This window comes from Rhinopithecus roxellana, chromosome 8 (assembly GCF_007565055.1).
Source record: "Rhinopithecus roxellana isolate Shanxi Qingling chromosome 8, ASM756505v1, whole genome shotgun sequence".
NCBI classification, from domain to species: domain Eukaryota; kingdom Metazoa; phylum Chordata; class Mammalia; order Primates; family Cercopithecidae; genus Rhinopithecus; species Rhinopithecus roxellana.
Window position 1 is genome coordinate 42,580,741 of NC_044556.1, and position 27,465 is coordinate 42,608,205.

Sequence of the window (27,465 nt, forward strand, 5' to 3'; positions counted from 1 at the left end):
TCACAGGTGCTCGGTGTTCTGGTAAATGTGCAGATGAGAACATGGGGTTGCTTATGCCCTGTCTGTCAGGGTTCAGAAGAACATGCGGTGGAAGCAGCTATGGGGAGGTAGCTAGGGAAGGAGGGCTGGTCTGAGGAGCAGATGCTGCCAGCTCCACACATCCAGGAGAGCCTGGGTGGTTTGGGCAAAAGTCTCTGGCATCCCTTCTGAGCCTGGGTACCACACTGAAGAGTGAGGACAGGGTGCCATTTTTATCAGGAAACCCTCCAGCTCCCTGAAAACCAAATTCTGATCCTCCCGGGATGGCAGTGGAGAGCCACAGAGATGACTCTGAGGTCCCGTGGCCTTTTCCCAGCTGGAGGTTGTTTTTGTTACTGCACTGTTAACAGCCTTGGAGGACTGGGGTTCAGTTTGATCCAATCAGATTTATTCTTTTATCGTAGTCATCCAAACGATATATCTTAGAGACAGGTGGGCAGAGGTGCATTAGCTGTGCGCCAGTGAGCCTGACTCAAGGAGAGGTCATCTCGTCCCTTCCCTAGTCCCGTCTCCCTTGGTTATTTCATGTGATTGTACTGGTTATTTCAGGTTTCTGTTTTTGTTTTCAAAACAAAATAACATTTATTTGTTGTTCTAATTTTAAAAGGGTAATTGTTTTGACTAGAAAATTTCCTTCTCAGCTCCCTTAAATTCCGTCAAAGGGAAAAGTAAGTTAGGTTGCTGGAGAGGCTATGCTGAGGCCTTAAAACCTCTGTGCTCCTGGAAGCTCTGCGTGCTTTGCCTCCTGCCCCCCTCCCTCTCCGTGTTCCTGTTGGCAGGCCCCTAGACAGGTTTTAGGAGGTAGGCGAGTCACCCTAGCTGAGTCATAAGCCCATGGCTCAATTGCCTTCTCAGCCCATCAAGGGCTGTTCCACAGGCAGCAAAGGGAGGGGCCTCCACAGGTTCACCACTGCAGCCCTAATTCATTTTCTTTTCCGCTGTCTTATTCTGCAGGGGTATTCCCTCAACGGATACTACCCCCATCCATTTCAAGGCTATGAGCACAGAAAGCTCAGATACCAGCAGCCTGGGCCAGGATCTTCCCCCAATAGTTTCCTGCTTAAGCAAATAGAGTTTCTCAAGGGACAGATCCCAGAAGCGCCGGTGATTAGAAAGCAGACACTGTCACTGCCACCTTCCCTCCCAGGACTCCAGCCAAGGTTTCCAGTACTACCTGCCTCTAGTACCAGAGGCAGGCAAGTGGATATCAGGGGTGTCCCCAGGTGCGTGCATCTCGGAAGTCAGGGGCTCCAGAGAGGGTTCCAGCATCCTTCACCACGTGGCAGGATTCTGCCACGGAGAAGTGTTGATTGCCTTTCCTCACATTTCCAGGAACTAAGTATCAACCAAGATCAGGAACAAAGGATCTTAAAGTTCTTGGAAGAGCTTGGGGAAGGGAAGGCCATCACAGCACATGATCTGTCTTGGAAACTCGGGGCTCCAAAGAAAGAAATCAATCGAGTTTTATACTCCCTGGCAAAGAAGGGCAAGCTACAGAAAGAGGCAGGAACACCCCCTTTGTGGAAAATCGCGGTCTCCACCCAGGCTTGGAACCAGCACAGCGGAGCGGTAAGACCAGACGGTCATAGCCAAGGAGCCCCAAACTCAGACCCGAATTTGGAACCTGAAGACAGAAACTCCACATCTGTCTCAGAAGATCTTGAGCCTTTTATCGCAGTGTCAGCTCAGGCTTGGAACCAGCACAGTGGAGTGGTAAGACCAGACGGTCATAGCCAAGGAGCCCCAAACTCAGAGCCGAGTTTGGAACCTGAAGACAGAAACTCCACATCTGCCTTGGAAGATCCTCTTGAGTTTTTTGACATGGCTGAGATCAAGGAGAAAATCTGCGACTATCTCTTCAATGTGTCTGACTCCTCTGCCCTGAATTTAGCTAAAAATATTGGCCTCACCAAGGCCCGAGATATAAATGCTGTGCTAATTGACATGGAAAGGCAGGGGGATGTCTATAGACAAGGGACAACCCCTCCCATATGGCATTTGACAGACAAGAAGCGAGAGAGGATGCAAATCAAGAGAAATACGAACAGTGTTCCTGAAATCGCTCCAGCTGCAATCCCTGAGACCAAAAGAAACACAGAGTTCCTCACCTGTAATATACCCACATCAAATGCCTCCAATAACATGGTAACCACCGAAAAAGTGGAGAATGGGCAGGAACCTGTCATAAAGTTAGAAAACAGGCAGGAGGCAAGACCAGAACCAGTAAGACTGAAACCACCTGTTCATAACAATGGCCCCTCAAAAGCAGGGTATGTTGACTTTGAAAATGGCCAGTGGGCCACAGATGACATCCCAGATGACTTGAATAGTATCCGCGCAGCACCAGGTGAGTTTCGAGCGATCATGGAGATGCCCTCCTTCTACAGTCATGGCTTGCCACGGTGTTCACCCTACAAGAAACTGACAGAGTGCCAGCTGAAGAACCCCATCAGTGGGCTGTTAGAATATGCCCAGTTCGCTAGTCAAACCTGTGAGTTCAACATGATAGAGCAGAGTGGACCACCCCATGAACCTCGGTAAGAGACCACCCAGGACTGTACCTAGGGTTGGGGTCAGGTGCTCTTGCTCCTGACGCAGTCTTGGCTGGTTTGTGAGCAGTGCCATTTGGTGGCGCCTATCTTTTCCTCCTTCCCTTCTGCCTTTTAGCTAAATCCCCCTTGATTGGCCCTTTCTGCAGATATTGAACAGGGAATATAGACCTTGGACCAGCCAGAATCTTGGCTGAACAAGGGGGAGGTTGACTCTGTTGACTGTAATGAAGCTTCTTCAGAAATGATTGGTTTTGGCCATACGCGGTGGCTCATGCCTGTAATCCCAGCACTTTGGGAGGCCGAGGCAGGCATATCACGACGTCAGGAGTTTGAGACCAACCTGGCCAACATGGTAATACCCTGCCTCTACTAAGAATACAAAAATTAGCCAGGCATGGTGGCACGTGCCTGTAGTCCTAGCTACTCAGGAGGCTGAGATAGGAGAATCACTTGAACCCAGGAGGCAGAGGTAGCAGTGAGCTGAGATCGCTCCACTGCACTCCAGCCTAGGCCACAGAGCGAGACTCCGTCTCAAAAAAAGAGAAATGATTGGTCTTGAGGGTCAGGGGCAGTGGCTCACGCCTGTAATTCTGGTACTTTGGGAGGACAAGGCAGGTAGATCACGAGGTCAGGAGTTTGAGACTAGCCTGGCCAACATGGTGAAACCCCATCTCTACTAAAAATACAAAAATTAGTTGGTGGTGGTGGTGCTTGCCTGTAATCTCAGCTACTTGGGAGGCTGAGGCAGGAGAATGCTTGAACCTAGGAGGTGGAGGTTGCAGTCAGCCGAGATGGTGCCACTGCACTCCAGCCTGGGTGACAGAGCGAGACTCCATCTCAGAAAAAAAAAAAAAAAAAGATTGGTCTCCATGCATCAACGTCATGCCTGCCTCCTAAGGCCAGAGGTAATAAAGACTTAACTCCCTTCTGTAGGCCTTCCCCTCCTCCCTAAGCTGTTTCTGAGAGAGGTGCAGGAGCAGGTGGGGTGGGGCAGGCTGTATACACAGAGTGGGGAGTGGGTTGTGCTGCTAAGCATCTGCAGGTCCACAGTCCCCCCTCTGCATAGCTGCTGGGGCGAAAGGATGGAGGAGCGCATGCACGGCTGCCTGCCTGCCTATTGAAGGTGGTGGTTCTAATTTTATACACCACCTCTGCACAGATGGGTGGGCTAGCACTTGCTGCCACTCCTGAGCTGTGAAGTCAGCAATTACCTCACTCAGATAGCTGGTCAGGCCCTACACTGTAGGTCCTAATAGGCCAGTGGACAGATTGAGGAAAACAGAAGCTGCTGAAGGGCATAACAGAGAGCAAAACCACTGAAGCTGAGTGGCTGCAGCTGTAGCCAAAGAAAGAGCCAGTAGGATGGGGGAGAATTCCACTGACCTTTATGTTTACATAGCCTGATTTCTAGGGGTGTAGATTCCTGGCTAGGGCCCTTATTCCTTGTCTTGACTGTCTTCATGATAACAATTTGGCATTTCAGAAGAGCTGTTAAGAAAAGGGGATGTGTCTGTTCAAAAGCTGGCAAGGCCAGAGCTGGATTGTTTGGGGTAGAGACTGGATGGCCATCATTCTCTTTTGTCTCCATCCCTCCTCCCTAGAGTTGGAGGAAAGCAGTGGATTTTGTGGTTAATCATTCTTTGGACTCACACTATAAGAAACATTGGTGCCATGTTCAAATATATAAGAAGACCTAGGAAATAAGAAAGACCTACTTTTCTAAATGAAATCGCAGACTGAGCAAAGAGCTCACCACATTTGAACGCTTGAACAAAGGGGAACCTAGGCTAAGTCCAGAAGCCTAGAACAAATGCTTTTTTATTTTCTACATAACAAGGGGAAATTCCTTGTTATGTAGAAAATAGCTTGAGACAAATGGAGCTGTAGAGTGATTCTTAACAAACTACAGTGATTTAGGTCTAGGGACAAAAGCCAGCCACTAATAAGTGGCAGATGCCTGACCCCCTAGGTAGTGGGGAATGTGAGGCTGGATTATAAGAAGCCTTCACTATCTTTTAGGACCCTCCCTTGAGGAAGCCAGTCTATCACAGTTGCTTTAGAATGAAGGTCTTTTGGTTGCTCACAAGACTGTACTGGCGTTTTTTGGCTCATCAATTTTGTGTGTGGGGGATTTATGTTAATTCATTGTTAAGAGATAGTGGGTTTCGGCTGGGCGCGGTGGCTCAAGCCTGTAATCCCAGCACTTTGGGAGGCCGAGACGGGCGGATCACGAGGTCAGGAGTTCGAGACCATCCTGGCTAACACGGTGAAACCCCCGTCTCTACTAAAAAATACAAAAAGCTAGCCGGGCGAGGTGGCGGCGCCTGTAGTCCCAGCTACTCGGGAGGCTGAGGCAGGAGAATGGCGTAAACCCGGAAGGCGGAGCTTGCAGTGAGCTGAGATCCGGCCACTGTACTCCAGCCTAAGCGACAGAGCGAGACTCCGTCTCAAAAAAAAAAAAAAAAAAAAAAAGAGATAGTGGGTTTCCCGTGAGCTAGTTTCCTATCATCTGTGCCTATGTTTGCTTCACTGAGCTATGGGGAAAGAGTCATTGGCTGCTTTGTTTACAAAAAGAAAGGACAGGCTGAGCCTTAAGTAGTAGGAAGGAGTTCCTTGGCCTGTTCTTCATCTCGCCCACAAGTCAGAAGTCCCTTAGCGTAGCAGAAAATTCCAGGTTGAAGGTCTCTTTGGAGAAGGCAGAAGGAATGACTTAGACTCCTGTTCACACATCTAATCACTTTCCGTCAAGATTTAAATTCCAGGTTGTCATCAATGGCCGAGAGTTTCCCCCAGCTGAAGCTGGAAGCAAGAAAGTGGCCAAGCAGGATGCAGCTATGAAAGCCATGACAATTCTGCTAGAGGAAGCCAAAGCCAAGGACAGTGGAAAATCAGAAGAATCATCCCACTATTCCACAGAAAAAGAATCAGAGAAGGTAGGTGTCCTCCTGCCATCTGGGAGGCTATCAGTTCCCTGTCAGTGTCTGGATTGTAACTGACTCCCCTGAAGTAATGCCAGCCTAAAGAACTGACACTATCTCGGAGTCAGCTTCCCACTGTTCCCTCTACCCTACCTCGCCAGCCCATCTTTCCTCCTCTCATACCCAGCTCCTCTCTCTGCTCCTGTCCCAACATAATAGGATTTACAGAATTTCAGAGTTGAAAGAGACCTGAAAGGTTATTGAGGCCAATCTCCTCTCTTGGAAGATACAGAATGAGAGCCCCAGCAGCTCCTTTAACTTTGGAAAGCCAACCCATTGACAGTTAGTTGGTGGGAAGAAAGTCTCCCATCCCCATCCCCTCTTCTGTGATGGACTAACCAGTGTTTTCTTAGTTTTGTTTTCTTGTCTCTCATTTTCTGTAGACCACAGAGTCCCAGACCCCTACCCCTTCAGCCACATCTTTCTTTTCTGGGAAGAGCCCCGTCACCACACTGCTCGAGTGTATGCACAAATTGGGGAACTCCTGCGAATTCCGTCTCCTGTCCAAAGAAGGCCCTGCCCATGAGCCCAAGTATGTCCCACGTGTCCTCTATCCAGCTGAGGTTTTCTCAGAAAGAAAAAGAGACACATTTTCCTCCTTGCCTCCTCAGGGATGGCAGATTGACCAATTTCTCCTGTTTCAAAATGGGGTAAGGAGGGCTCTGAGGGCCTGGTTGCTGCTTGTGAGGCAGAGAATTAGGGATTAGGAATTCAAAGGGAATTCCTGGCCCACTCTATCTTCTCTACAAGCACTGGGGAGGTTCATGGCTTGGAGGTCACTCACTGTTGGGGGGACAGAAAGGTACAGGACCTGAGAAGCTCTCTGCCTGTGGGTCTGTAGACTCACATGTTCAAGAGAGGTGTTCCTGGAAGAGGTGAAACTACGTTGATGCTTAAATGTTGAAAGGGCTCAGCCAGGCTAAGAGACACTGGCTGTTCAAGGCAGAAGTGACTGCATGAGATGTGACTGCACAGAGGTGATGTGTTCAAGGAAATTACCAGTAGTGGAAGATGGCAGCCTGGCAAAGGCTAGATCAGGCTCCTCAATCAAAATCATTTTAATCCTTCTACATGCTTCATCTCCTGTCAGGTTCCAGTACTGTGTTGCAGTGGGAGCCCAAACTTTCCCCAGTGTGAGTGCCCCCAGCAAGAAAGTGGCAAAGCAGATGGCCGCAGAGGAAGCCATGAAGGCCCTGCATGGGGAGGCAACCAACTCCATGGCTTCTGATGACCAGGTAGGGCATTTTCCTACTCAAAAGATACAGGCCATTTTTAGCAACTGAGTGGTTTGAGATTGCCAGTGACTCCCTTGACATTTCCTGAAGTGTTTACGGCTCCTCTGTTTGACGGATTCTCCTTTAGCCCGAAGGTATGATCTCAGAGTCACTTGATAACTTGGAATCCATGATGCCCAACAAGGTCAGGAAGATTGGTGAGCTCGTGAGATACCTGAACACCAATCCTGTGGGTGGCCTTTTGGAGTACGCCCGCTCCCATGGCTTTGCTGCTGAATTCAAGTTGGTCGACCAGTCTGGACCTCCTCACGAGCCCAAGTGAGTGTCCTAGTCCTGGCTAATGCATGTGTCACCAGTTGGGGGCGGTAACCCAGGGAAAACAAAGGTGTGCTTTAGCTGTGTAGGACAGAAGGGACGAGTTGAGGGAAACAAGTCCAGCCCTGTCTCCATGGCCTCTTAGAAGACAACACACTTGCCAAGAGTGAATGTGTTCACTCTTCCAGTAAGCATGATCCTTTTTAATTTTTTGACTAGTTTTAATTTTTAAAGGAATGTATATGTACATTAAAAAATCAGTCAGGCCAGACATGGTGTCACACGCCTGTAATCCCAGCACTTTGGGAGGTTGAGGCAGGCAGATTACCTGAGGTCAGGAGTTTGAGACCAGCCTGACCAATATGGTGAAACCCTGTGTCTACTAAAAATATAAAAATTAGCTGGGCGTGATGGCAGGCGCCTGTAATTCCAGCTACTCAGGAGGCTGAGACAGGAGAATTGCTTGAACCTGGGAGGTGGAGGTTGCAGTGAACTGAGATCGTGCCACTGCACTCCAGCCTAGGCAACAGAGTGAGACTCTTACCTTGAAAAAAATCATTTAAGCTGATTGAAAAAGTAGTCATTTCAATGAAAAGTCTCATTTCTGTCTCAGACTTCCAGTTTCTCTCCCCAGACCCATATACTACTATAGTCATGCATTAGCAACTGGGATGCAGTCTGAGAAACACGATTTTGTTGTTGTGAAAACATCAGAGTGTATTTACATAAACCTAGATGGTATGGGCTCCTACACAGGTACAGGCTGTATGGTACGGCCTGTTGCTCCTAGGCTGCAAACCTGTACAGCATGTAACTATAGTGAATACTGTGGGCAGCTGCAACCCACTGGTAAGTATTGGTGTCTCTATCTAAACAGAGAAAAGACAGTAAAAAGACAGCATAAAGGATAAAAAATACCACACCTGTATAGGGCACCTGCCATGAATGGAGCTGGCGGGACTAGAAGTTGCTGTGGGTGAGTCAGCCAGCGAGTGGAGAGTGAATGTGAGGGTCTAGGACGTGACTGTACACTGGTGTGGGCTTTATAAACACTGTTCACTTAGGCTAACTACATTTATTTAAAATAGTTTTCTTTAATAATAAATTAACCTTAGCTTACTGTAATTTTTTTACTTTATAAACTTTTTTATTTTTTGTTTCTTTTGTAATAATACTTAGCTTAAAACACAAACATGTACTGCTATTCAAAACTATTTCCTTTGTTTATATCCTTATTCTATAGTCTTCTTTCTGTTTTTAATTTTTTTTTTTTTTAACTTTTTAAACTTTTTTCTTTAAAGCTAAGATGAAAATACATTAGCCATTAGCCTAGGCCGACACAGGGTCAGGATCCTCAGTATCACTATCTTCCACCTCCACGTTTGTCCCACTGGAAGGTGTTCAGGGGCAATAACATGCATAGGAGCCATCATCTCCTATGGTAACAGTGCTTTCTGGAGTACCTGCCTGAGACTTTTTTTCGTTACTTATTTTTCTAGAAGTAGAAGAAGTATACTCTGAAATAATGATAAAAATATAGTAAATACATAAGGAGCTTGCAACCTAGATCCCTTGCATGCACAGTTCACAGTAGAGTTCGTACTCCCTATGAGAATCTCATGCTGCTGCTGATCCGACAGGAGGCAGATCTCGGACTGGAATGCTTGCTTGCCCGCCACTCACCTCTTGCTGTGTGCCCAGGTTCCTAACGGGTTACAGACCCCTGCACTTGGTGATAAGAATTTTTCAGCTCCATCATAATCTTATGGGACCCCTGTCATATGTGTGATTTGTCATTGAACAAAACATTGTTACGCAGTACGTGACTATACCAGTTTCTTGAGTCCTTCTAGAAATTGCTATGCATAACTAGCACATTTTCCCTTTTGTCTTTTTAAACAGATATATCTTCTGTTTTACATGTTGACTCCTTTACTTACCAGACTCCTTGCATAGCTGCATAATATTTCATTGAATAGAAGCTGACAAATTCAGTTTCTCAGAAAGAAATATTTAATAGGGACTTAGGAACAGAAATGATGTATTGGGTGGCTGCAAATGGTGGATCCCTGCACTTAACCTCCAGAAAGTATGCTTCCTGGAGGAAGTATGAGACTTTTGGTTAAACACGCAGCTGATCACACCTTATACTTTCTTGTGAAAATTATGAGCACTAGCTGGCGGGGAGGCTTGGTAGAAATCTTTGTGTGGAGTTACTTATGCTACCAAACACCTTGGGATGCGGGAGTCAAATATTGGTGGTCATGGTGGTTTTGCATCAAGATGGCATCATTCTTGCCATGCAATAGGCATGTTTTCTTAATCTCTAAGGTCTATCACAAAGTGGAAAAGCAAGGTGTAAAGTGAGGGGAGAGGTGAAGATTGTATATAGCTAGAATATTTTCTTGTAGGATCGAAAAAACTGGCAACTGGGTTTGCTTCTGGGGAAGGAGGGGCACTTTAAAACTTATAAAATGCTATCTTGTTACTTTAAATTTGTCTCTCCTTAATAGGAGTAATGTCAGCCGGGCGCGGTGGCTTACGCCTATAATCCCAGCACTTCGGGAGGCTGAGGTTGGTGGATCATTTGAGGTCAGGAGTTTGAGACCAGCCTGGCCAACATGGTAAAACCCCATCTCTACTAAAAATACAAAAATAGCTGAGCATGGTGGTACACACCTGTAGTGCCAGCTACTCCAGAGGCTGAGGCAGGAGAATTACTTGAACCTGGGAGTTGGAAGTTGCAGTGAGCTGAGATTGTGCCACTGCACTCCAGCCTGGGTGACGGAGTGAGACTTCGTCTCAAAAAAAAAAAAAAAAGAAGTAATGTCATTTCATGTATTCATATTTATGTGTTATTTGCATTTCCTTTTCTGTGAACCACCTGCTCTTGTCCTTTTCCAGTTTTCTTTCAGATTGTTACTCTTTATTGATATGTAAGAACTTTTAACATAATTTTTTAAAGTAGCCCTTTGCCCAACATGACCCAATTTAGAACACACATCTGCCCACTGTTTAAGCCGTCTGGAAAAGGAGAGGCCCAGTCTCTCTCCAGCTGCTCTTCTACTACTTCATCCTTCGCTTTCAGTGAGCACCTCCTTATCTTTAAGCACAGGCCTTCACATGATAGGTTCAGTTCATTTCCTCCTCCTCTTCTGTGAAATCTTCCATGAAATCCTTTCCAGGACTTCAAGTCAGCCATTCATTGAGAATGTAAGAACTCACCATGAACTAGATTGAAGATGTGAAAAAAAGTTGCCCGAGTGTGTAGCAGACATACAGCCATAGCAGTATGGAAATGTGCCATCGGGCCGGGCGCGGTGGCTCACGCCTATAATCCCAGCACTTTGGGAGGCCGAGGCGGGTGAATCACAAGGTGAGGAGATCGAGACCATCCTAGCTAACACGGTGAAACCCCGTCTGTACTAAAAAATACAAAACGTTAGCCAGGCGTGGCCTGTAGTCTCAGCTACTCGGGAGGCTGAGGCAGGAGAATGGTGTGAACCCGGAAAGTGGAGGTTACAGTGAGCTGAGATTGCGCCACTGCACTCCAGCCTGGGTGACAGAGCGAGACTCCATCTCCAAAAAAAAAAAAGAAAAAAAAGAAATGTGCCATCAGAGGTGAATGCAGAGTGCTGTGGGGACACAGAGGGCACTGCCGCCAGTGTCTGCCAGGGAGTTGAGGAAGGTTGCATAGAGAGGGGAAATGCTAATTGAGTAACTACGTTTCTTAATAACATACTTTCGTTCCTTCTTAATGTGAATTATGCTGGGTCTTCTTTTTTTCTTTCTCTCTACTCTTGTTGGTGACATTAACTAATTTTTTTACTTTTTTTCTTTCTTTTTTTTTGGAGGTGGAGTCCCACTCTGTCACCCAGGCTGGAGTGCAATGGCACAATCTCTGCTCACTGCAACCTCCACCTCCCGGGTTCAAACAATTCTCTTGCCTCAGCCTCCCGAGTAGCTGGGATTACAGGCATCTGCCACCACATCTGACTCACTTTTGTGTTTTTCGTAGAGACAGGGTTTTGGCCAGGCTGGTCTTGAACTCCTGACCTCAGATGATCCGCCCGCCTCGGCCTCCCAGAATGCTGAGATTAAAGGCATGAACCACCACGCCGGCCATGGCTTTTAATGTCTAAATGCTGGAGACCACTCGGAGCTCCAGATTCCTCCATCTAGTTGCTTACTTGTCACTTCTCTTTGGATAAACATCCCTAATCTGACATGTCCAAAGCAGAACTCTTGGGTTTTGCCCCCTTCACTTCATTTCCCTCCAGTCTTTCCCAGCTCAGTAAGTGATACCACTGTCTGCCCAGTGGCTCCAGTCAGAAACCTGAGGATCATCTTTTCCTCTATCTCCTTTACCTCCTTCGTCAACTCATCCTTAAGTCCTATTAGTTATACTTAGAATTTCTATCCCAAATCCCTTCCTGTTCATTCCACCTCCAGTGTCAGCACTCTAATCCAAGCCACTGTCTCATCTAGACTATCAAAATAGCCTCCTAACTGATCTTTCTACTTTATTTACTCAACGCTTATTTATGGAGTATCTTCTTTTTTTTTCTTTTTTTAGAACAGGAGCCAAACATTAACCAATAGTCACCTAAAAAAATGTAAGATCTCATATTTGATAAGTATTCCAAAGGACTCGAGTTGCAGTGAGAATCAGTTATAGCACGATTTGACTTAGTAAGCAGAGGGGGAAGGGCTTCTCCAAGAAGTACTGCCTGAGCTGGGACTTTAAGGATGATGAAGAGAGAAAGACCAAGGGTTCTAGGTGAAGGACACTGTTAAATCCTGTGGTGGAAGAAGAGCAGAGCTGGCAAAGGGCCTGAGAGGAGGCCCTTACGGGTGAAGCAGAGAGCACAAGGGAAGGCTGGCACTAGAGGAGATTAGAGAGGTAATCAGGGTGGCCCACCAGGGCCTGCCTTGTTTAGTCACGTTAGTGCTTTGACCACAAAAGCACTGGAGAGCTGTTGAAGGTTTTTAATAAAGGACTGTGACTTGCCCTCTCCCCACACTCTTGTCCCTTTCCCAGCATTTTTCTTCTTAATTTTCTTTCCTCTGCCGAGAGAACCATTTCAGACCTTTGCCTCTTTCTTCAGATTTCCACCCATACCCCGTTCCTCACTTTCAACTACCTTACCTCACACTTAATTGAAAAAATAGCAGTAAGCATACAAGAAATACCTTATCTTCCCATTACCAAACTACCCCGCTACCTCCATCTGTACCAGCAAGAGTGAAGGACGTATCCCTCATCCTATCCCTGTGTCCTGGATCCCCCATCCCTCTCATCTGCTCTAAGACTTTACCGCTTTGGTTGTCTCCTCTCCCCTCATCTGCAGCATCTCCGTCTCAGATCATTCCCACCAGCCTTGAAACATGCCCATGACTGTCTTTTAAAAACCTTCCCTCTACCCCATATCTTCCTGCAGCTACCATCTCATTTCTTTGCTTCTCTTACAGCCAAACTTCCCAAAAGAGTTACCCATACTCATTGTCTTCACTTTAACTCATTTCACTAAAAAGGCCAACCACTAGCCACATGTGGTTATTGAGCACTCGAACTGTGGCTAGTGTGCTGAGGCACTGAATTATTAATTGCATTGTAATTAATGTAAATTCAGTAGCCCCATGTGGCTAGTGGCTACCATATTGGATAGCACAGCTCTAAAGGATTCTAGTTGCATAATTAACAAATTTTATCATGTATGTAAATATATCATACTATTATAAAACTTTGCACATAAGAGTTCATATTCTTTTCAAACACATAGGGCAGTCATGAAATTCTCCTGGATCCCTGAGGTAAAGATCGTATACAATCTGTCCCTGACCCCCTTCACTGTCCTCTTTTCACGCCACTGTCCCTCTCATTCTGAACTTAAGCCCACTGGCCTGCACGAGCCTGCCAGCATGGGCAAAGAAAGGAGTGAAGGCATTCAGTTGCTTCGGATCATCAAGGAACAGTGAGAAACTCCATGTGGTTGAACATAGACGTTGATTCCTTTTACTGTCCGAGCTGCTAAGTCTTGAAACTGAAGCCTCTGCTGTATGCAGTTGGAGTATCCAAAGCTGGGTTCTCAGCCAATAGATTAGGATCTGGTTGAAAGCTAGGATTCTTGATGCCTTGTCTGATACATTTCCAAGCTGTTTTGCTCCACCATGCCCTTCCCTATGTGTTTGTGGAAATTCCCGGCCGGAGCAGTAGAAGCCACCTCCCTGCTCCACTTGGGCACTTTATTATCAGCACAGCTCATGGGCCCAGGATCCATTCCTTAACCCAGAGTTAGCTCAAGCCTGTCAGGAGCTGCAAAACAACTTCCAGAAAAGCCTGGGTCCCTGGCCTAAGGCCGACCTTGACCTAATGACCTTTCCAGGAAGGTCTTGAGCTAATAGGAAGTAAATGAGGGAATGGAGTTGGGTGCTTTAAAAATCAGACAGTGTATGAAGTAAGAGTCCAAGTTGGTAATGGTATCTGCTCAGAATTTTATAACATGATTTTATCATACCGTGTTTTACAGCCACTTTCAATATGTGGCAGGTGATACTGGTTTTCCATTTACAATAGTGATATGAAGTTTCCTATTTCAGTGTGTTTACATTTTTATCTCTTTTTTCATACCTAGTATTACAGATATTTACATTTTTAAAGGGTCTGTTTATTTATTTTAGAGATGGGGATTTTGCTCTCTCGCCCAGGCTGGAGTGCAGTGATAACGGTCATAGCTCACTGCAGCCTTGACCTCCAGGGCTCAAGTGATCCTCTCACCCCAGCCTCCCGAGTAGCTGAGACTACAGTCACACACCACCATGTCCAGCTAAAAAATTTTTTTTTTCTTTTTTAAAGAAACAGGAGTCTTGCTATGTTGCCTGGGGGATTACTACGTTGCCCAGGCTGGTTTTGAACTCTTGGCCTCAAGTGATCTCCCACCTTAGCTCCTCGAGTTGCTGGGATTACAGGTGTGAGCCACAGTGGCTGACTCTAAGAAGTCAATTTAGAGAAAAAAGTAATAGTCCAAGTGATACCTGGATTTGGCACAAATCACGTGGCGATTCATGAATGACCAAAATCTAGGACATGCTGCCTTAGAAACAGCTTTTTTTTTTTTTTTTTTTTTTTGGAGACGGAGTCTCGCTCTGTCGCCCAGGCTGGAGTGCAGTGGCCGGATCTCAGCTCACTGCAAGCTCCGCCTTCCGGGTTTACGCCATTCTCCTGCCTCAGCCTCCCGAGTAGCTGAGACTACAGGCGCCCGCCACCTCGCCCGGCTAGTTTTTTGTATTTTTTAGTAGAGACGGGGTTTCACCGTGTTAGCCAGGATGGTCTCGATCTCCTGACCTCGTGATCCGCCCGTCTCGGCCTCCCAAAGTGCTGGGATTACAGGCTTGAGCCACCGCGCCCGGCCAGAAACAGCTTCTGTTTGACAGGTCCAGATGTTTGCAAGACCAGCCACATCTTCAGCAAAACTAACCCTTCCTTGGAACAACTGTCAGGATCTGGCACTTGTCTTCATTCTCTGCTTCTCATCCCAAAGGTTCGTTTACCAAGCAAAAGTTGGGGGTCGCTGGTTCCCAGCCGTCTGCGCACACAGCAAGAAGCAAGGCAAGCAGGAAGCAGCAGATGCGGCTCTCCGTGTCTTGATTGGGGAGAACGAGAAGGCAGAACGCATGGGTTTCACAGAGGTAACCCCAGTGACAGGGGCCAGTCTCAGAAGAACTATGCTCCTCCTCTCAAGGTCCCCAGAAGCACAGCCAAAGACAGTTAAGACGTCTACTTTTGGTGCCTTTTTTGGGGCGGGGGGGTCCTCCTAACTTCTCTCTTAAGTGGAGGTGGCTCTTGCTGTCATGCGAGTTATTCCTAGGCTTTACTCTTAGTCTTAAGAGAGCATATAACTGGGACACTAGATGTAAGAAGGAAAAGATGACTCACACGACAAGTAGAGCTTGATCTTCCTGCCATGGTGAATATGGTGGACGCAGCCTCAGCTTTGTGGTGCTAACACAGCCTCCTTTCCCCACAGCTCCCTCTCACTGGCAGCACCTTCCATGACCAGATAGCCATGCTGAGCCACCGGTGCTTCAACACTCTGACTAACAGCTTCCAGCCTTCCTTGCTCGGCCGCAAGATTCTGGCCGCCATCGTTATGAAAAAAGACTCTGAGGACATGGGTGTCGTTGTCAGCTTGGGAACAGGTGAGTGAGGCTCTGAGACATGCCGCCTCCTGTGGTGCCTGAAAGCAGGTCCCTCTCATCCTCCCCTGGAGTCCATGCAAGTCCAAGGCAGGGAGAAGAGACTTCATTTTAGCTACAGTCAATTCAGAGTGAGGAATGAGTTAGTTCCTAGAGGAGAGAATATGGGAGTCTAGGATCTGAGAAATTGAGGCTGTTTCTGCCTTGAAGCTTTCAGAACAAATAGCCATCATCCTGTTTGTCATCAGTTTCCTTCCATTATTCTATTTCTGTTTTAAACACCTTCCTAGGGAATCGCTGTGTGAAAGGAGATTCTCTCAGCCTAAAGGGAGAAACGGTCAATGACTGCCATGCAGAAATCATCTCCCGGAGAGGCTTCATCAGGTGAGCGAGATCAGAGCTGTGGCCTGGTTGCCCGGCCGTGGAGAGCTCCAGTTCCCTGTCCCACGTGGCTCTGACATGGCCTCTCTGAATCCCCCTCAGACAGACGGGTCATGATGTGGCAGTGGCAGCCTTTGCTTTTCACCCGTCCATTTGAACCTGTCTGATGGAATCCATCCCCTCTGTGACCTGAGCTGCCTCCCACTACTCAGCGTGTTTTTAAATGCTGTCTCTTTTTCTGCTAACTCTGCTGCTTCATGTCCTTTTCTGAAAACACAAAATGACCTTTTAGTCCTCAGGGCCTTGGGGATGAGGCAGCTTTCCATTTCTATTTGAGGACCTACACAACCTTGATGCCCCTGCCAGCTTTCTCCTCTAACTCACCTTTTCTTTAATTTATGAAGGGAGAGACTTGGAAAGGAGCAACAGCTTCCTGTAGTCCTTGAGTCAGTTTGCCCTGCCCTAGAATCCCTGTAGCTGCCATAGCGAGGAGCCCTCAGCAGAAATGAAGGAGACCCAAAAGGCTAACTATGCTTTATGAAATGCTGGGGTCTCCCCTGGAGAATCTCCACCTGAGAAACTGTGAAAGGTCTGCAACATTGAGGCTTTTCCTTACTTGCTCATTTGGAGGTCAGATTATAGAAGCAACTGTTTTTCCCAGAATTGAACCTGCCTTCCTAACCAGACTTTGTTTTTGTAGGTTTCTCTACAGTGAGTTAATGAAATACAACCCCCAGACTGCAAAGGATAGTATATTTGAACCTGCTAAGGGAGGAGAAAAGCTCCAAATAAAAAAGACTGTGTCATTCCATCTCTATATCAGGTCTGTACAGTTCCTGTTGCTGCCAGGGTGGGCCCTGCCAGGCTGTTAGAATTGGGTATCCAAATGCTCTCTTGGCCTATAAATCGGACCTCATACAATAAGCCACACTCCACCGTGGGTTTGAGGTCCATATTCAGGTGTAGAATGACTCAACGTATACTGCTGTCCACCTCCAGTCTCCCATGGTAGGCCTTAGAAAACGTCCATTGCTTCTGTCACATCTAACTGTTTTGGAGCCCCATGAAACTGCAGATTTCCCACAGGTGAGTTTCAACAGCCACCCCTGTTTTTCAGCACCGCTCCATGTGGAGATGGTGCCCTCTTTGACAAGTCCTGCAGCGACCGTGCTATGGAAAGCACAGACTCCCGCCATTACCCTGTCTTTGAGAATCCCAAACAAGGCAAGCTCCGCACCAAGGTGGAAAACGGTGAGTGATACATGCCACCGCCTCCTTTTTGCAAAAGGCTCTGCAAGACCCCGGGCCCCCAAGTCTCTGCAAGGCTGCTAGGATTTTACCATTAGTCACTGGGCACAGAGGTGCTGTTTACAGGAAAGGGAAGACCTGGGTAGGGAGCTGTGTGGTAAGATCAAGGTTCTATTTTGAATGTGTTAGTTTGGGAGACCTTGGAGATCCCCAAGTCAAATAGGAAGTGGAGGTTCCCATGTGAAGCTCAGAGGAGGGAGCTTGGCTGGAAATAGAAATATGGGAGTCATCCCGCTATAGGGTCTTCACGGCCACAGGAATGCATAGGATCACCTCGAGAAAGGGGGGAGGAAATGAAGAGTGTGGCACAACCAAGCCCTAAGGAGGTGACAGATGAGGCTGCCAAGTGCCCGGGTCCCCTCCTGTCTAGCTGGCAATTGACTCTGCCTTGTCCACTGGCTCCTTCTCTCCTATCCTCTCCTGTCTCCTTACTGTCTCCTCACATCCACGCCGTTGCATTCAAGCCACGTCAGCAGTCATCACGGTGGTCCTGAAACCCTGCTAAATATCCTAAAGTATAGATACAGTTACCATGGAGCCAGTGCTCCACTTCTAGGTATATGCTCCAGAGAGATGGAGACCTGTGTCCACACGGAAACTAATATGTGAATGTTCATGGCAGCGTTACTCACAAGAGCCAAAAAAGTGGAAACAACCCAGATGTCCATCAGCTAATGGATTCATAAATAAAACATCAAGTATATCCATAAATTGAGTATTGTTTGGCCATAAAAAGAAGTGAAGTGCTGATACATGCTTACGATATGGATGCACTTGAAAACTTGATGCCAAATGAAAAAAGCCAGTCACAAAAGATCCCATATTGTATGATTCCATTTATATGAAATGTCCAGAATAGACAAATCCATAGAGACAGAAAGTAGATTAGTGGTTGCCAGGGCCAGGAGTGGGAGGGTTGGAGAGATGAGGAGTGACTGCTCCAATGGGTAGAAGGTTTCTTTTTGGAGCGATGAAATGTTCTAAAATTGACTGTGGTGACAGTTGCAGAACTCTGTGAATATACTAAAAACGACTGAATTGTATGCTTTAAATGGGTAAACTGTATGGCATGTGAACTATATCTCAGTAAAGCTGTTTTTTTTTTTTAAAACCCTATGGTGGTTTCCCACTGCACTGCATATACAAGCAAAACCTGCTGTGATCACCCGGCCTCCTCTCATGCCACTTTCCCCATTCCTCGCATATGCTGTGTCCACACTGGCTCTCTGTCTGCCCCCTGAACAGCCAATCCGCTGGCTGCCTTGGGGCCTTTGCTTTTGTCCTGTGTGCCTGAAACACTCTTACTCCAGCTGTCCTTCTTCTCCATGTCTGGGCTCCCCTGCTGCTGCTGTCCCAGGAGTTTCCCCTGTGGTCCTCCGTCATAGCTCCCTCAAAGCCTTCAGAGCACTCTCAGCATCTGGAATTCTTCTGTATGCACTGGCTACTGGTTTAGTGTCTGTTCTCTCCCCTTTCAGTCCCCTCACCGCCGCAGATGTTTTAGGAGGGCGAGCATCTTACTTTCAGTCCCCTCACCGCCGAAGATGTTTTAGGAGGGCGAGCATCTTACTTTCAGTCCCCTCACCGCCGCAGATGTTTTAGGAGGGCGAGCATCTTACTTTCAGTCCCTCACCGCCGCAGATGTTTAGGAGGGCGAGCATCTTACTTTCAGTCCCCTCACCGCCGCAGATGTTTTAGGAGGGCGAGCATCTTACTTTCAGTCCCCTCACCGCCGCAGATGTTTAGGAGGGCGAGCATCTTACTTTCAGTCCCCTCACCGCCGCAGATGTTTTAGGAGGGCGAGCATCTTACTTTCAGTCCCCTCACCGCCGCAGATGTTTTAGGAGGGCGAGCATCTTACTTTCAGTCCCTCACCGCCGCAGATGTTTTAGGAGGGCGAGCATCTTACTTTCAGTCCCCTCACCGCCGCAGATGTTTTAGGAGGGCGAGCATCTTACTTTCAGTCCCCTCACCGCCGCAGATGTTTTAGGAGGGCGAGCATCTTACTTTCAGTCCCCTCACCGCCGCAGATGTTTTAGGAGGGCGAGCATCTTACTTTCAGTCCCCTCACCGCCGCAGATGTTTTAGGAGGGCGAGCATCTTACTTTCAGTCCCCTCACCGCCGCAGATGTTTTAGGAGGGCGAGCATCTTACTTTCAGTCCCCTCACCGCCGCAGATGTTTTAGGAGGGCGAGCATCTTACTTTCAGTCCCCTCACCGCCGCAGATGTTTTAGGAGGGCGAGCATCTTACTTTCAGTCCCCTCACCGCCGCAGATGTTTTAGGAGGGCGAGCATCTTACTTTCAGTCCCCTCACCGCCGCAGATGTTTTAGGAGGGCGAGCATCTTACTTTCAGTCCCCTCACCGCCGCAGATGTTTTAGGAGGGCGAGCATCTTACTTTCAGTCCCCTCACCGCCGCAGATGTTTTAGGAGGGCGAGCATCTTACTTTCAGTCCCCTCACCGCCGCAGATGTTTTAGGAGGGCGAGCATCTTACTTTCAGTCCCCTCACCGCCGCAGATGTTTTAGGAGGGCGAGCATCTTACTTTCAGTCCCCTCACCGCCGCAGATGTTTTAGGAGGGCGAGCATCTTACTTTCAGTCCCCTCACCGCCGCAGATGTTTTAGGAGGGCGAGCATCTTACTTTCAGTCCCCTCACCGCCGCAGATGTTTTAGGAGGGCGAGCATCTTACTTTCAGTCCCCTCACCGCCGCAGATGTTTTAGGAGGGCGAGCATCTTACTTTCAGTCCCCTCACCGCCGCAGATGTTTTAGGAGGGCGAGCATCTTACTTTCAGTCCCCTCACCGCCGCAGATGTTTTAGGAGGGCGAGCATCTTACTTTCAGTCCCCTCACCGCCGCAGATGTTTTAGGAGGGCGAGCATCTTACTTTCAGTCCCCTCACCGCCGCAGATGTTTTAGGAGGGCGAGCATCTTACTTTCAGTCCCCTCACCGCCGCAGATGTTTTAGGAGGGCGAGCATCTTACTTTCAGTCCCCTCACCGCCGCAGATGTTTTAGGAGGGCGAGCATCTTACTTTCAGTCCCCTCACCGCCGCAGATGTTTTAGGAGGGCGAGCATCTTACTTTCAGTCCCCTCACCGCCGCAGATGTTTTAGGAGGGCGAGCATCTTACTTTCAGTCCCCTCACCGCCGCAGATGTTTTAGGAGGGCGAGCATCTTACTTTCAGTCCCCTCACCGCCGCAGATGTTTTAGGAGGGCGAGCATCTTACTTTCAGTCCCCTCACCGCCGCAGATGTTTTAGGAGGGCGAGCATCTTACTTTCAGTCCCCTCACCGCCGCAGATGTTTTAGGAGGGCGAGCATCTTACTTTCAGTCCCCTCACCGCCGCAGATGTTTTAGGAGGGCGAGCATCTTACTTGGCGTTGCTAGCCGCTCTTTCCCAGCACCAAGCATAGTGCGCGGCGCACAGCAGGTGCTGTGGAATATGTGAAGAATGAACGAATGTAGCCTGTGGCTCAAGCTTAAGGAGGATAACCACGCCAGGGAGTGGTTTGGTCCATTGGCCCCTGTAAGTCTGACCCAAGTCTCTCACATAGGAGAAGGCACAATCCCTGTGGAATCCAGTGACATTGTACCTACGTGGGATGGCATTCGGCTCGGGGAGAGACTCCGTACCATGTCCTGTAGTGACAAAATCCTACGCTGGAACGTGCTGGGCCTGCAAGGGGCACTGTTGACCCACTTCCTGCAGCCCATTTATCTCAAATCTGTTACACTGGGTAAGAGGCCTGCCTTGGGATCTGGAAGTGGTCTGTCGTCCTTGTTCCCAAATCCCAAACGGCATGTTTTGTTGCCAGGTGTTTTGTCTCCCCTGTCAAAGTGAGCATGAGTCATCCCTTGGTTGTTGATTGTCCAGTCTGCTGTGGTAGGGAGATTCTGGGTAGCCGCGATCAGAAGGTGCTTCCTAACAAGGCAGCTGTTTCTCTTTCTTGACAACTGTATTTTGTACCTCCAAAATCCCCACATGCCTCTGCCTCTTAACAGCATTTGGTGCAAACACAAGTATATATGTTTCTCTTTTTTGTACACAGGTTACCTTTTCAGCCAGGGGCATCTGACCCGGGCTATTTGCTGTCGTGTGACAAGAGATGGGAGTGCATTTGAGGATGGACTACGACATCCCTTTATTGTCAACCACCCCAAGGTGCTATAACCCCCTTCTATTTTCCCTGACATTTTTCTCCTTTTCAAGCAGTCATGTAAACAGAGGAAAAATGTACAATGTGAGCAAGGGGAACACTGCCCGTAGTGGTAGCCCACAAGGGAACACTGCCCACAGTGGCCCACCACCACCACCATTGGTTGGTGTCCCAAGAACTTTAACTTTCTTCCTTTTGGATGCCAAGGGCTTTCCTTCTCTTAGTCTGGAATTAATCTGAATCGAGGTGGAGTTAGTATGTCTAGAGTGTGCTCTGTCTTAACCAAACAGAACCCTAAATACAGGAGAAAGATCATGACTCTGCATTTCCTCTTTGCTATAAGTCTCGAGTCCCTGCTTCAGAATCTTATTCCTGAAAGGTTTCTATCTTTCTCCCATTGCTTCTGGGATTCCTAGGTTGGCAGAGTCAGCGTATATGATTCCAAAAGGCAATCTGGGAAGACTAAGGAGACAAGCGTCAACTGGTGTCTGGCTGATGGCTATGACCTGGAGATCCTGGACGGTACCAGAGGCACCGTGGATGGGTAAGGAGACAGGAGAGCGCAGTGAGGACCAAGCCTCTGCCCTGACTTGCAAGGGTGCATCATACCTCTGCAGTCTGAGGGCTTGAGAGCCACCTTCCCTGCCACGGTTTCTCCAGTGTGAGCTCCTCATCTTACAGGTCCCAGGTGAATAATGAGTGCTTTTGTTTCTCTAGGCCACGGAATGAATTGTCCCGGGTCTCCAAAAAGAACATTTTTCTTCTATTTAAGAAGCTCTGCTCCTTCCGTTACCGCAGGGATCTACTGAGACTCTCCTATGGTGAGGCCAAGAAAGCTGCCCGTGACTACGAGATGGCCAAGAACTACTTCAAAAAAAGCTTGAAGGACATGGGCTATGGGAACTGGATTAGCAAACCCCAGGAGGAAAAGAACTTTTATCTCTGCCCAGTATAGTATGCTCTGGTGACAGATGGATTAGGGTGTGTCATACTAGAGTGAGAGAGAGGTAGGTCGTAGCATTCCTCATCACATGGTCAGGGGATTTTTTTTTTCCTCCTTTTTTTTCTTTTTAAGCCATAATTGGTGATACTGAAAACTTTGGGTTCCCATTTATCCTGCCTTCTTTGGGATTGCTAGGCAAGGTCTGGCCAGGCCCCCTTTTTTTTCCCCCAAGTGAAGAGGTAGAAACCTAAGAAGTTATCTTTTCTTTCTATACTCAAAGCATACATAGTCACTGAGCACCTGCAGTCCATTTCCTCTTAAAAGTTGATTTTTTTTCCATTTCCTTTCCCTTTGTGTTTGCTACACTGACCTCTTGTGGTCTTGATTAGGTTTCAGTCAATTCTGGATCATGTCTGAGACTGATGATGTCATTGGTGGGTTACGCAGACCCCTCGACTTCGCCTCTTCCCCTTCTGAGATTCTTTCCTTGTGATCAGAATTTCTCCTTTTCCCCCTCAGAGGGTAAAGAGGCGAACTTAAAGGATTTGGTGAAACATTTGTAAGGGTAGGAGTTGAAAACTGCAGTTCCCAGTGCCACGGAAGTGTGATTGGAGCCTACAGATAATGCCCCGCCATCCTCCCATCCTGCACTTTAGCCAGCTGCAGGGCGGGCAAGGCAACGAAAGCTGCTTCCCTGGAAGTGTACCCCTTTCCCTGGCAGCAGGGAAGTCTAGAACCAGCCAGACTGGGTTAAGAGAGTTGCCCAAGCAATAGCAGAGGTTTCACCCAGCAAGGTGACACAGACCACTTCCCAGGGAGCATGGGCATGCTTCGGAATATTACCAAGCTTCCAGCTGCCTCTTCTTCTAAAGCACTCCTAGGAATTTGCCCTGCCAATGCTGGGCGTACGCCCTAGCCAACTGGTAGGAAAAAATCCAGGACAAATCCTAGAGGGTATAAAATCATTTCTGCTCAGATAATCATGACTTAGCAAGAATAAGGGCAAAAAATCCTGTTGGCTCACGTCACTGTTCTACCCTGCATAATATCTCTCATGACAGTGACACCAAGGGAAGTTGACTAAGTCATATGTAAATTAGGAGTGTTTAAAAGAATGCCATAGATGTTGATTCTTAACTGCTACAGATAACCTATAATTGAGCAGATTTAAAATTCAGGCATACTTTTCCATTTATCCAAGTGCTTTCATTTTTCCAGATGGCTTCAGAAGCAGACTCGTGGGCAGGGCGCAGACCTGATCTTTATAGTGTTGACATAGAAAGCAGTAGTAGTGGGTGAAAGGACAGGTTGTCTTCAAACTCTGTGAGGTGGAATCCTTTGTCTACACCTCCATGAACATTGACTCGTGTGTTCAGAGCCTTTGGCCTCCCTTGGAGTCTGGCTCTGGCTCCTGTGCATTCTTTGAATAGTCACTCGTAAAAATTATCAATGCTTGAAACTATTTCTTTTACTCACGTTGGAGGGACTTTGTTGACTTTTAGAGTGTTGGTCATGACTCCAGGAGCAGAGCAGGGAAGAGCCCAAGCATAGACTTGAGTGCCGTGATGGCTGGCGTCCCGTTTTGTGATTCTGCTTTTACGTGTCCCTTGATAACAGTCAGCTAGACACACTCAGGAGGACTACTGAGACTCTGCGACCTTCAGGACCTGAGCCTGCCTCTCTCCTTTAGATGACAGACCTTCATCTGAGAATGTGCTGAGCCAGCACCCTCAGATGATTTCCCTCCAAACTGCTGACTAGGTCACCCTCTGTCTGGTGGAGACATTCACATCTTTGCTTTTATTCTATACCCTCGGTACTTTTGACCAAAAATTGACCAAAATAAGAAAATGCAACTTTAAAAAATAGACTAAGGATGCCTTTGCAGAACACCTAAGCATCCCAAGGAACCGGTAGGGAAATGGCGCCTGTCTCCTGGGGTAGAGGAGGCCTGCTCCCTGGCTCTGGGTCTGCTGGGGGCACAGTAAATCAGTCTTGGCACCCACATCCAGGTCAGAGAGGTCTGTGGTTCTCAGCATCAGAAGGCAGCGCAGCCCCTCTCCAGGCTACAGGGTTGTCACCTGCTGAGTCCTCAAGTTGTTTGGCCTCTCTGGTCCGTCTTGGGCATTAGATTCTCCAGCAGAGCTCTGGCCAGCTGCCTCCTCTTTAACTGGGAACACGGGCTCTCACAAGATCAGAGATCTTATCTAGCAAGCCTGTAGTATTCAGTTTCTGTTGTAGGAAGAGCGCGAGGCATCCCTGAATTCCATGCATCTGCTGGAAATGAGCCGTGTCAGATCGCACACCCCCGCGCCCCCCGCGCCCCTCTGAGCCACACAGGACAGAGGAGGCAGAGCTTCCGCCCACTGTTAGCTTCACTTTCTTTGTCCAGTCTTTTGTTTTTAATAAGCAGTGCCCCTCCCCACTCTTCTTTTTAATGATTTTTGTAGTTGATTTGTCTGAACTGTGGCTACTGTGCATTCCTTGAATAATCACTTGTAAAAATTGTCAGTGCTTGAAGCTGTTTCCTTTACTCACATTGAAGGGACTTTGTTGGTTTTTTGGAGTCTTGGTTTTGACTCCAGGAGCAGAGTCAGGAAGACCCCAAGCATAGACTTGGGTACTGTGATGATGGCTGCAGTCCAGTTTTATGATTCCGCTTTTATGTGTCCCTTGATAACAGTGACTTAACAATATACATTCCTCATAAATAAAAAAAAAAAAAACCAAGAATCTGAATTCTTAGAAAGTTTTAAGTCCTGGTTTCTTGGGGGAGGTGAAAATGGGAACAGTGGGACCTGTGGCCCTGGGGTTTCTGATAACAGCACCAGTGGCATCTGACATGAACCTGTTGGGGACAGGGCTGTCCCTCAACCTTTGGAAAGGAGCAGTTTCAAAGAACCTCCCTTTGTGGATAAGTTTGCGTCTGGGTGGGATGGGGTTCATCAGGCACCTTTTGATTAACTTCCCCAGCAGGGCCCTTCCCCAGCAGAGCCCACTATTTATTTAGTTATTTAGAGATGGAGTATTGCTCTGTCGTCCAGACTGGAGTGCGGTGGCAGGATCTTGGCTCGCTGCAAGCTCCGCCTCCTGGGTTCACGCCATACTCCTGCCTCAGCCTCCCGAGTAGCTGGGACTACAGGCACCCGCCCCCATGCCCAGCTAAAAAATTTTTTATATTTTTAGTAGAGACAGGGTTTCGCTATTAGCCAGGATGGTCTCGATCTCCTGACCTCGTGATCTGCCCAGCTCGGCCTCCCAAAGTGCTGAGATTACAAGCGTGAGCCACCGCGCCCAGTCAGAGCCCACTATTAAATATCGTGTCCCATGGGACTTGAGATGCAAGATTTCAAGGCCCAGAGCAGGAAAACATCCCTTGAGAGAGAATCACCTGTTCACATAATTCCAGCTCTCCTTCAGGGGTGTTTCTACCTCCTCCAAACCCCACCACTCCCAGCTGTTTGACTTCCAGGAATGTCCATATTTGGAGTAAAGTTGCAGCCAGGACCAGGACAGGCTTGGCTGTAGTTTTAGGAGATGGACCATTTTCTTTTTACATCATAGATGACATCCAAATTATCTCTCCATCTTGAATTTCAGAGAGAATGTACCTTTTTTCACATGTAACTTACATCAGAATTTCTAGAAGACTCATCCTGGATCTTTTAAAAATACCATACCAGAGGATCTAAAGTACCTAACAGGCTAAATCCCAATGAAACCTGCCTCATCCATTACACAGAAGGAACAACTGAGGCTAGAAGGGCCAGTGACATGTTGTTTGTGGGCATATTTCTTGAGGACCAGAACGTCACACCACCACAGGTGTCCTTCATCGTCTACTGAGATTACATTGCTGGGTGAGCTGAACAGTTGGTTTTTTGTTTTGTTTAAGACAAAGTTTCGCTTTCATTGCCCAGGCTGGAGTGCAATGGTGTGATCTTGGCTCACTGCAACCTCTCCCTGGGTTAAAGCAATTCTGCCTCAGCCTCCCAAGTAGCTGGGATTACAGGCATGTGCCACCACCACACCCAGCTAATGTTTTGTACACCATGTTGGCCAGACCAGTCTCAAATTCCTGGCCTCAGGTAATCCACCTGCCTCAGCCTCCCAAAGTGCTGTGATTACAGGCGTGAGCCACCCCACCTGGCCAACAGTTTTAAATTGAAGGACAGTGAAGGCTGTTGTCTCCGCCTGCTATGATGTACCAGGAACCTCGAGTGCCTCTGTCCTCTCTGTTCTCAGACTGCTCCTGGTCCACATGGAGGGAAATGTAGTGCCAGGTCTTTTAGAAAGTGGACAGTTTCCTTAAAGCCTGAGGCAAGTGCCCAGCCACTTTGTCTCCAGAGGGAACAGCACTGTCCTCCCACAACGCTCCCTGAGTGGGCTGGGAAGTAGGGCTGCCCTGTGGGAGCGCAAGAGGGAGTTTCTTCAGCTCATTTCAGTTGCTGTCCACCCTGCATTTCGTTTAGGGAACTCACAATTTAATACTGTTTCCAGGATGTAGGCCCAGGTCTGCAGGTCTGGCCTTATGCAACCTGCAGCCTTAACTTCCCAGAGCACAGGGACTGTGAGAGGAAACCCCAGCCATCCCCACCTCCAGGAGAGTGGTCCTCACCTCCGTCCAGTCCTTCACAAAGGACTCCCGGAGGCCTTTTCTGGACTCTGCCTACTCCAGGCCCAGTCGTTTGGCCATTTCTTTTACATCTGATGAGTGAATTTATAAAGCAACAAATCACAGTGATTCAGCACTGTCACCACTCACCTTTTCTTTGGATTCTTGTGATGTATTTAACCTCTCATGAGTCCAGTTTCTCCAGCATTCTCCCTTTTTCCTGTATTGGCCAACACTGGCTCCCGCGGGCTCTCTCCCAACCCCCAAATAGAGTGACAAGACAAATTTGGAAACAACTTTCTTTACGAGAATCTTGAGTTTCTAATGAGTCTGACCTGGAGTGGGCTAGACCAGTGCAAATACTCCAGGAGTGCAGGTGGGGGAGGTGAATGGCAGTGTGGGGAAGATGGGGGCATCGAGGGTGGCTGAGTGAGTGTCCTAATAATTCCTAGACCTATGGTCCCTTAGGAACCGTGTGGCCATCACACTGACCGTCTCGACCTATTGGGATGAATACTAAAAGGTGGCTGTTCTCTGTGTAGTCAAGGTCGGTGAATGGGAGTCTGGCCAGCACTGGTTGGGCCGGGAGGGATGCTATGACACCTGCCTGACTCTGCCCAGAAACAGAGGAGGACAACTGGAACCGGGGGTCTACTCTGGCTTGGAGAGTGATTCAGAGAAGGCCCTGAATGTCCCTCACTTTCCTCCCGAGGAGCTCTTCTGCCTGCCTCAGTGGCTACAGCA

The 27,465-nt window shown here is 48.0% G+C and overlaps 1 protein-coding gene across 3 annotated transcripts in view; it reads left to right on the forward strand.

Moving 5' to 3' along the window:
• The window catches only part of ADAR (adenosine deaminase RNA specific), a 49,191-nt gene extending 24,340 nt beyond the window's left edge, over window positions 1–24,851 (forward strand). Inside the window, exons 2-15 of one of the 3 annotated variants that reach the window (XM_030936753.1) lie at window positions 994–2,576; window positions 5,341–5,524; window positions 5,953–6,101; window positions 6,660–6,804; window positions 6,932–7,122; window positions 14,661–14,886; window positions 15,147–15,318; window positions 15,606–15,699; window positions 16,397–16,519; window positions 16,814–16,947; window positions 20,561–20,743; window positions 21,056–21,168; window positions 21,580–21,707; window positions 21,881–24,845. In XM_030936753.1, coding sequence (XP_030792613.1) covers window positions 994–2,576; window positions 5,341–5,524; window positions 5,953–6,101; window positions 6,660–6,804; window positions 6,932–7,122; window positions 14,661–14,886; window positions 15,147–15,318; window positions 15,606–15,699; window positions 16,397–16,519; window positions 16,814–16,947; window positions 20,561–20,743; window positions 21,056–21,168; window positions 21,580–21,707; window positions 21,881–22,118 — 3,663 coding nt within the window. In that variant the 3' untranslated portion in view covers window positions 22,119–24,845. Of the gene's footprint in view, window positions 1–993; window positions 2,577–5,340; window positions 5,525–5,952; window positions 6,102–6,659; window positions 6,805–6,931; window positions 7,123–14,660; window positions 14,887–15,146; window positions 15,319–15,605; window positions 15,700–16,396; window positions 16,520–16,813; window positions 16,948–20,560; window positions 20,744–21,055; window positions 21,169–21,579; window positions 21,708–21,880 lie in introns of all 3 variants that reach the window. The other 2 variants (XM_010364684.2, XM_010364685.2) reach the window with 2 other exon arrangements.
• The last annotated feature ends 2,614 nt before the right edge of the window (window positions 24,852–27,465 follow it).